Consider the following 10,174-nt stretch of genomic DNA (forward strand, 5'->3'; position numbering starts at 1 on the left):
CATTCACAGGTTTTCATATGAAAGTTTCAAGAGGCAAAATTATAATATACACAACCATCCCCATTATGGTATCCAACAAATTGTAAATTACATCAAGCCAGGATGACCATGTTACTAATTAGAGATCTTTTCAAAGCTACCAAAATGACTGAAATTGCTACGAAAAGAAAGACATGAAGACGACAAGTGGTAAATTATTAGCATTGATTTGTCTTTGCTTGTGATCCAATTTTTTAAAAATACAGTGGCTGACAGAACAGAACTCCAATACTCCAATAAGCTGTTACTAATAATTTTAACTTCATTCCTGAAACAGTTTATGAGAAAACTATAAAAATAAATAAATAGGCTGCAAGATGTCAAAATACTCAAAATGTTTGGGTACTACAACATATAATGCCCACTATAATAATGCCCTATAATTGTAATCCCGTACCAGGTAGCAGTCTGAAGATTTCTACAGCATCCACTACCAAAACCCCTATAATGGCCTTGAATGGAACCCCCAAACTTCTGCTTCACTGCATAGAAAAATAATGATGATATGCTGAGAGTCAAAGAAGAATGACAAAATCGTCAAATCCCCCAGTGCACTTCCCAGAAATTTTCTAAACTACTTAACTTATTGAATTCTTCATCTACCAGTGAATTTGATCAACAAAATTGACCTTAAATTAGATTCACCTGTATCGCAATTTGTCATCCAGATGAGAGCAAGCCACTTGAACAATGCCCCCATTAACTCCAACTGCCCCATGCTCAGGAAGAACAATTTTTCAAGTAAAAGGCATTCATAATTTATTCAATGTACTGCAAAACTGGAGCAAGAATTATCACAATTGGTTCATGAAACATGATTCGTGCTTATCTGGCCCTCTTCAGCTCTAAATTTAGCAACAATATTGACAAAGGAAGGAAAAAGCCGGTCTTCTGATGAATTTGTAACCTTGAGCAGCTCCAATAAGACTATTCACAAACTTATTCTCGTGAGTGACTTTTGACGCTTGCTGAGATATCCTAAAAGAATTTACTCATAGGCGGAAACCGAAATCTTAATCTTTTCCACCTGCTCTTTACCAGCAGAGGGTGCAAACTCAATATGTGTTCTGGCATGAAATCATGCCTTGTCAATATACCCACCACAGGAGATCTCTGCAATTGAGCAGCATTGCATTTAGATGAAGATAGTAAGCAAAATACTATAGTAGAAAGAATATTTAATAGGAACAATAATGAAGAAATGTCCTCAGGACCATATAAGCAATAGCTGCACAGATGACCTAGTCATCACAACAAATCAGCCAAAACCAGCTGTAGCAGGACTTGGCTTGGGTCCAGTGCACTGGACCCGTAGGGATGATGACACATGGCCAAAAATGGGCACGTGTCACTATCAAGACAGGTCCAGTGCAACCGGACACTGGACCCAATCTCTACCCACTTTAGCAAATAATAAGGCCCATTAAATGAAATGCAAAGTAATGAGACCAGTGAATATTTAGCATCAGAAATAAATGATATTTAGAAAGATAAAATAGGCAAAAAAACCTGGATGTTCCTGAAATTTCATAGAAGTTCAATCAGTGGAGGAAGATGGAAACTATCCAGAATTTAGAAGGTAAGAGAAAAATGATTAGCGAATTGTTGAATATATGACATAAATAAAATTCATCGATTAATAGAACACATAGCCAGTTCATCAGGACCAAGTATGCAGAAAAATCATGAAACTGTGTTACAGCTCTATGAATTTATGTATCAACTCCACTATAATTTATAACCTACGGGTGCCTTCAGATAACCTAATCTCCATAAATAAATAAATAAATAAAAAGACAGCATTACTTACACTAGAGATCTTGGGTATCACCAGCAGGTGCCTTAAACCAACTTCTCGAAAAAGTATGCGAGCCTTTGCGAGTGACATTGTCTCCACAACGGTATAAGGTGAAGCATTAGTAAAAGGATGTAAATCTATGAGCATGTCCATCTCTTCCTCATTCAATTCTATATCTTCTATCTTGTCACCATTGCCTGAACCCCTCTTTGCAAAATCGGTTGCTGAGAACTGCTTTAAGGCATCCATGCCTGTTCGGTCAGTGGTAGGAAAGAAGAAAGCTTTCTTCTTTAACAATGTAATAAGGTGAGCTCGTAGGATTATACCAAATAATACTGGGGATTCAGAAAGCGGAGGCTCATCAAGTACAGGGAAGCCATTGTGCTTTGTAGTTCTGAGAACATGTACTATATTACTGACCTTCTCAATGCCATGAAAGAGCTGAAGTGGGCCTGTGACTATATCACTCACTGTCAGCTGCCTCATATAGGGCTCAGCATGACCTTCTAAATAAGGGAACCCCTTGGCTTTCATAATAAGGTCATAGATATTGCCATTGAAGGCATCAGCTACAGTCTTAGAAACAAAAAGCACTAGCATTATTAGTGGTAGCAATAGTAGATTATTGGTCAATTCAAGGATAATTACACATAGAGAAACTGTCATTCTCATAGACCCACCAAGCAAGGAAGCAGCACCCAGCACAGCGTAGAGGCCATGGTTAAGATTTGAGTGCGGACCAACTAACATTCCAACAAAACGTCCATAAGATGCACCGGTAACAATAACAGGTACAAAAAGACCAGCAGGAGCAACAACCCCATAGCTAAAAATGCTTAAGAAAAAGCAGGTAACAAAGAATATGAGCATTGAGGAGTGTTGGAACTCAGCATTGGTGTCTTTACTGAAAAGGTTTCTGATAGCATCATCATTGGTATTAAAAATGAGGCTGGCAAGATCATTGTAGTAACCAGGAGGACATTGGAACTTCTTGTAGTTACCAGAGCGACCTATTGTCGGACAGGCTTCAGATGCATCAGCTGGACAAGGTCGGCAAGATGCAAGCCATGGTAATCCAAAAAGAAGACAGGATGTGAAAATGGAGATCAAGCATGCAAGAAAAATTTTGTAAGCAATGCCTTTTCTGGAAAAGTCAAAACAACAAAATGATTTCAGCAAATATGACTACACAGTATTTTCATAACTCTAACAGAGTGCAAACATCACAAAGCTAAAAAGAGAGCTTACTCATTAATGAGGTTGTATACTCGGAGAACCTTATCTAAAAGAAAATTATAGAAACTTCCCAATATGCCCCCTATAACTCCAAGGGCAAGCACAGGAGGCAAATCCCCAACATGATATGAAATATTTTCTGAATAGACATCAAACATTATCAGCCCCCCAGTACCAAATAGGCCACATTTGCCGCTTAAACAAAGATCAATGAAAGCACGAAGAACAATTGCAACTATAGCTGTTGTAAAGAAAGCTCTCCATAGAAGGGCACCTCTCCACCTGCAGAAACAAATTCAACATAAATATCAAAAACAGTGCTTTAATTTTGGCTACTTCATCCATTCAGCTGCCAAATACATACAAGTCAAACAAGGATGGACATTTTGGCCTCACTAAGGGCGCCTATGATGATGGCTCCAAGTTTTTAAATACTGTCAAAATTCTAACTGTATAGCCTTCTTTTTATACACAAACAAATAACATACAATTACATTTTGAGCTCTCTCATATAAAATTATGGGTAATGGGCCAGAACCAACCATCACATGAAAATTTAAGATGCACTAAATTACTGTGACAGAGAACACACAAGATCAGCTATATAGGTTAACATAGCATACCAAGTTGCCATCTCTTCAAGAGCAAACAGCACGCCACCAACAGGAGCACGGAAAGCAGCAGCAATTCCAGCTGCTGCTCCACATGTTACAAGATCTCGTCGGTCTCGGTCATTCTTGAAAAATCGTAGCCATTTGCATGTTAACTTATATTTCCTTGACCCACCCTGACCCAGCAATGATGCAACGCATGCTCCAGTATGGACCATGGGTCCTGCCTTTCCCACAAGAAGAGATGATGACACTGCAGAAATGCTGCCAATTATCTGTACATTAAAGAGACACAAATAAGAGATTCTTACCGTTCTCCAGAACAATGGCTAAATGTGATTCTGTAAAATAAATTTTTTCATAGTATTTTACTGCATATCCAAAAAAATCATAGTATTCTAACAAGGTTTTCTATGATTTTAGTAGCTGGTATTCCAGCAGTTCCTTTTCTATTCCTGTCAGCATTGCATATGGAAGCGTTCTATATCAGCAATAGTGTCTTCACCCATGATAAAATACAATTATTGTTGCCCTGAATTTTGATATAATCAACATTATTTTTTTTCTTAATATCTTATGAATTTTTAAATATATGTGCATGACACAAATCTACTAATTATTATATTTTATTCATATGCTATAACTATATTAGAATTAGAACTAACACAAGTAGACAATATTAGTGAACAAAACTGGTTAGGGAAACCTTACACTCTTAAATCTCATAGAGTAATTGATCAAGAAGGTTGGCACAACCAAGTCCATTTGCATTAATTACAAAACACAATATATGATGAGACCCAACAATAAAAGAAACAGTTCACATGGATACAACTTGATGTGGTCGACTGTGAGTAGTGGAAAAAATGGTGAGTCCATACGAACCTAGAATTTCGCTATAAGAACTCAATTGTATGAATTTCCACACTAATCAGCAACTCAATGTATCCACTCTAATTGGAAAAGTAAAGCATAAGTAGGCCATAATATCCAAAACACTTATAAATTGTCTACCTTTACAACCAAAGTCCGCAAAGAAAAAATTCCGGGCGCATCCACGCCATTCAGGTAAGCTTTCACTTCCGGAATACCCGACCCGGCTGCCGTGGGTGATATAAAAGCAGTAATTATAGCCGCAAACAGAGTGAGAACAAAATTAGACGTTGCAAATACAAAAAATGCCATCCCATACCTGCACCACATTTCAACAATCCCTTCAATTTCCACATTTCAACAATAACTCAGCAGAGCATAAACTCAATTTCCGATAACATTCTATATCAATATCAATCAAAGTTATCAGTTTTTTTCTCGGGAAAATTTGTACAGTTTCCATCAAACCAAACCAAACAGAACCGAATCAAAAGAAAATAAATAAATAAAATTGACCTGCTCTCCAACATCATGTTAGAGGTGACGACGAATTTCGTGCCGGCGAGATTTTCGACGGCGAGATTGTTGCAGAAACCGATTAGACTGACGATCAGACCGATCAAAAAGCACAACAGCCATTTCATAAATATGTACTGGAAAACCTGCACTTTGCCACACACTCTCCAGTCTTGCTTGAACAACTCGTTCTCGAAAATCCTTTTTTAACACACAAAAAAAAGTTCACAATTTCTGCCATTGTTTTTTTTTTCTTTCAAAGAAGAAGAAGGTAGAAGAAGTTAGAAGAAACATACTCATAGTCGAGGCTCTCGATTGGGCAGACTTTGGAGCCGACGATGGCGACTTGAGAGGTGGAGTTTGGAGTGGTCCTTTGAACGGAGAGTAAAGGCACTATGACGGAGTCTTGGTCCCCATTGGCGTTCATGGTGGTAGTGGCCATGGTTGGTTTTTTTTGGTGAATTTAGAAGTGCTTCTTTCTTCAGTTTCTGTTTAGAGCATTGTATAGTGATCAATCCAGACACAAAGATTGAGAGAGAGAATTTGAGTTTGAGTTATAGAGTTAAGAGAGAGAGAGAGAGAGAGATGGTCAAAGAGTGATGGTTAAGTTCAATTTCATTGTTCTCAAAAAGGTAGTTGTAAGTAGTAGTGTTTGTCACAAAGTGTTATTTCTCTGTTTTCTTTCTTTCTTTCTTTTCCGTTTTCGGTTTTTCTTCCTCTTTTTTTTTTTTAAATTAATTAAATATTGGTAAGGGAAATGATAGAGTGCTGTTGGGGTTGATGAACAGGTTGTAGCGTAACAAAACCAATGTTGGTTTCGGTGTCCGGAAGTGAAATCAACGTAGGTGTGTTGTTTGACTGTTCGGTAGGCACGTACATAATGTTTCAGCCAAAAAAAAAAAAAAAAATGTTACATATTCGCATAACACACGCCACAAAATAGCTAGATCCAAAAAGATCAAGAATGATTAAGGAAATCTGGCCATGATTTATGCAAAAATTGTAGTATTTGCTCTTCTTTCCAAATAATCTACCTTCTTGTTTCGAGATTTGTGAATGACAGAGAATGTCTCTTTCTAGTTACTAAAAAATGAAAATCTCCTTCTTCTCAAAAAATATAAATAATTTTTTTTTTGGGGGGGGGGTGGAGGGGGGGCGGAGACAAACCAACGTAACGAGTCATGTAACGTATTTTACCGGTAACTTGTGCAATGTATTTGTACGGGCAAGTTTAACATAATTTAATTTTCATTTTTTGATTAAATACAAATTTTGATTATAATGGCTGTTCTTAATATACATATATTCTTGCATTATTATTAGACATTTATTACAATTGTGATTTGTGATTGTTTAGGAAATTATATATTTTTCTATTTAAAGAAAATATAGTGTACTAAGATTCAAATGAAGGGTATAGATATGAAATATATTATAAATTCAATCAAAATATATATTACAACTTCTCAAAAAAATAATAATAATAATGACATGTAAAAGTGTAAGTTCTTAAAAACTTATTTCTGCCATAATATTATATGATAGATTAAAAGTCAAACTGCTTTGATTTTTTATATATAACATATTCAAAACTTATAATCTATAATCTAGATAAGATCAAAGAAGTTAATTTTTTTTTTGACATGTGAATATCTCCTCACATAAATTTTGAGGTCTCACAACTTATGTGACAAAATAAATATCTTTTCACAACTATGATATTTTTTCAATTATAATAAATATCTTTTAATAACTATCATATTTTTCAATTATAATAAATATCTTTTAATAACTATCATGATGATCAAATTCTATATTTAGATAAATTTTTGTTCACGTTCTAATATTTTTCACATAATATTTTGCCATGTAATTGTTTGAGGCCTCACAACTTTACATGTCATAATTCTCATATAAAGTTTAAATTTAATTTAAATTTTATTCTATATTTAAATTTTTGATATAAATATTGGTATATTATATTTTCTTTAGTAATTAAAGTGTGTGTGTGTGTTTAGCAATTAATTTGTTTCTCAAAAATATGTATATATTATAATATATATTTCTATATATAAATATAGTCATAATAAATACCTATTAATAACTATCATAACAATTGAATTCAATATTTAGATAAAATATATATATATATAATATTACTTTTTCATACGTTGCACTAGTTACTGACTAGTTATATACATTATATGTTAATTGTTTTATAAATTGTTATGTAGTGTGTTAAAGGAAATTTCTCCAAACCAGATGGATGGAAAACATTCTTTTTGTTATTTATCAAACTCTCATGTCTCACTTTCTTGCATGTATGTATATGTAATAATAATTTTAAGATGTGTTTAAATGAGATTGTTTTTATTAGTCTATTTTGTTTTAAAAATAACATTGCACTTTTTATAAAATAAAATTTAAAAAGATCTACATAATTAAATAAAAAAAAAAAGTTTAAAACAAGGTCATTCAAATGTGGGGCACAGTTAGTTCATTTAGAAAATAAAGTTTTGTTTTATTTCTCAAAAAAATAAAGTTTAAAAATATGTACATAATTAAATAAACAAAAATAAGTTAAATATAAGGTCATTTATGCATGGATTCTAATTAGCTCAATCGGTAAAGTTTAGTACATCATAAAACATAGTATATAAAACCTCATTTGAACCAGTTTGTAATCAAGAATGAAGAACACAAAATGAGAAAATGTTTGATCTTTCTTTTTAAAAAACACGTTTAAGAAATGACAAAGTTTGGCTCCAATGGCCACTAAAAAAAATTAACATAATTATATATTTTGAAAATCTAACCACTAGATTGCATGTTTTTTATGCTCTTAACAAGTATGTCAAATTTCATTATGATTGAATATTATTTACTATTTGATCTATAAACTTTTTTTGTATGCATAACCTTATATTACAAAACAAAAAAATTTTAAACTTTTGTTGATATCATAGTTATTGATTTTTTTTCTTGAAAAATTTTGCAAGCATGAAGAATATGAGAAAAAAATGTAATACAATGATGGATTTGTTAAAATTCACATCCAATAAAAAAAATATTGAGTGGTGTTTAAGCCATTGGCTAGCTCCAAACATGTTTGGAGCTAAACTCTGTTTTTTAAGGAAATACCTAAGCTCCATTCTTTGGGAGGATTTTTAAAATTTTGTATACAAATTTTCATTTTTAATATTTAAAAAATGACAAAGTTTAAAAATATTTAGAAAATGAAAAAGTATGACTTCAAACATATTTAGAGCCTTCTTCCTCAAAAAAACATATTTAGAGCCTTGAACTTCAATCATAAATAGTTAGTTGATATTAGTTATTGTCATATGCATTGCATATGACTCACCAAACCCAACTAACTGAGTAGGTCATGTTCATTGCACATAATAAAATACATGTCATATTTTTATTGATGTTTAGAGCTCAAAACTTTAAATATAACTAGTTTGTAATACCACGCATATGCATGGATACACTTAAAAATATACAATAAAATGCATAATATAATTCCTATATATATAATTTAAATACTATTGATAGTCATTTTATTTTATTAACTCTTTAAAAAAATTGTAAGGTATTATTATGTATTAAATGTAAAATTTTCATGTTTTTTTTTAATTATTGTGAATCACTTTTTTTTTTTATGATTCATTTATTCTAGACTATTTGGTTTTTATACTTTTTTTTTTAAGAAACATTTTGGATTTTATACTTAATAACTTAATTGGATGAATATTTTATGTTGTGGTCCTACATTTGATTCTAAAATTAAGAAATAAAACTCTTTAATAATAAAATATTTAGGACATATGGCACAAAATTGGAACTCTAATTTGAAATTTTAATTTGAGTTTCTCTCAGCTTCACCTATTATACATACATACATATATATATATATGTGGAACCAAACCTTTTTAGAAAATATAAGCTAACTTATACTTTACTAGATACTTTAGATCATAATTTTTTTTATGAAACTTTAGATTATAATTTTATTCTATATGTGCATAAAAAAAATTAATTCTATAACAGATTTTAAAAATTAAAAAAAAACTTATTTAAATGGTTTTGAAAGGCAGTTCGATTAATGATTACGGTTTGCTAAAAAAATTCATATAATAACATATCATACATACATACATATATATATATATATATATGTGGAACCAAACCTTTTTAGAAAATATAAGCTAACTTATACTTTACTAGATACTTTAGATTATAATTTTTTTTATGAAACTTTAGATTATAATTTTATTCTATATGTGCATAAAAAAAATTTAATTCTATAACAGATTTAAAAAAAAAAAAACTTATTTAAATGGTTTTGAAAGGCAGTTCGATTAATGATTACGGTTTGCTAAAAAAATTCATATAATAACATATCATATTTTAAAAAGTTTAATTTTGCCTATATAATTCATAAAAAAATAAATAAAATTGTCTATATAATAATCACAAATAAATTATTATTACAAATGACAACCGGAGATGAAGTACATGGGGAAACTTGGAACCGGAGGAGGGGGCAAAATCCTAGGCTAGGAATGTGCTGCACATCAATTTTTTCTTTATTTATTTATATTTAGAATATTGTAGTTTTTGTTATGCTTATGCTCATGATTTGATACGCAAAGTGTTAGATATCACATGATTAATTGTACTCGCATGATTATGGTTGTCCTCACACCCACTCTTACACGAGGATTCCACGCTCCGAAACTTCGTGTGTGGGGTTTTTGGCGTGTAAAGCCAAAGGTTAGCAGGTGCATTCGGGTTTCGCTTTCGCCACGCCCCTTTTGTTTCTACTTCTACTTTTCTAGCTTGTAAAAATTGTGATGTTCCTGGAGAAACAGCACAGCTTAGGAAAGAGGGATTTGATTTGAGACTGAGACACTGAGGCCCCGTTTGGTTGGGTGGAAAACAGGAAAGATGAAAAAGAAGGAGAAGAAAATAGAGTAAAAAATGAAATTTTCTCTTGTTTGGTTTAGGAGAAAAATCAAGAGAGAAAGAAAATAGTGTAGAAAATAATCTTTCCAGGCCCACATAATTTTGTCCTACTAATTGGGAGAAAAACTAA

At 32.2% G+C, this 10,174-nt stretch overlaps 1 protein-coding gene across 2 annotated transcripts; it reads right to left on the minus strand.

The window, feature by feature from the left end:
• Positions 1-249: 249 nt before the first annotated feature.
• On the minus strand, positions 250-5,713 carry LOC142619976 (putative chloride channel-like protein CLC-g). Of its 2 annotated transcripts, XR_012841624.1 has the most exons (8): positions 5,370-5,665; positions 5,074-5,274; positions 4,699-4,876; positions 3,697-3,959; positions 3,086-3,355; positions 1,850-2,981; positions 685-1,152; positions 250-521 (listed from the first exon to the last, which is right to left on the minus strand). XR_012841624.1 is itself a non-coding variant. In XM_075793396.1 (7 exons), the coding sequence occupies exons 1-7, from the start codon at positions 5,513-5,515 to the stop codon at positions 1,018-1,020; spliced, it is 2,325 nt and encodes a 774-aa protein (XP_075649511.1). In that variant the 5' UTR covers positions 5,516-5,713; the 3' UTR covers positions 250-1,017. The 2 variants fall into 2 exon arrangements, 1 of the variants encoding a protein (XP_075649511.1); XM_075793396.1 differs by having other exon boundaries at positions 250-1,152; positions 5,370-5,713.
• Between the last annotated feature and the right edge of the window lie 4,461 nt (positions 5,714-10,174).

Source organism: Castanea sativa, chromosome 1, assembly GCF_040712315.1.
Source record: "Castanea sativa cultivar Marrone di Chiusa Pesio chromosome 1, ASM4071231v1".
NCBI classification, from domain to species: domain Eukaryota; kingdom Viridiplantae; phylum Streptophyta; class Magnoliopsida; order Fagales; family Fagaceae; genus Castanea; species Castanea sativa.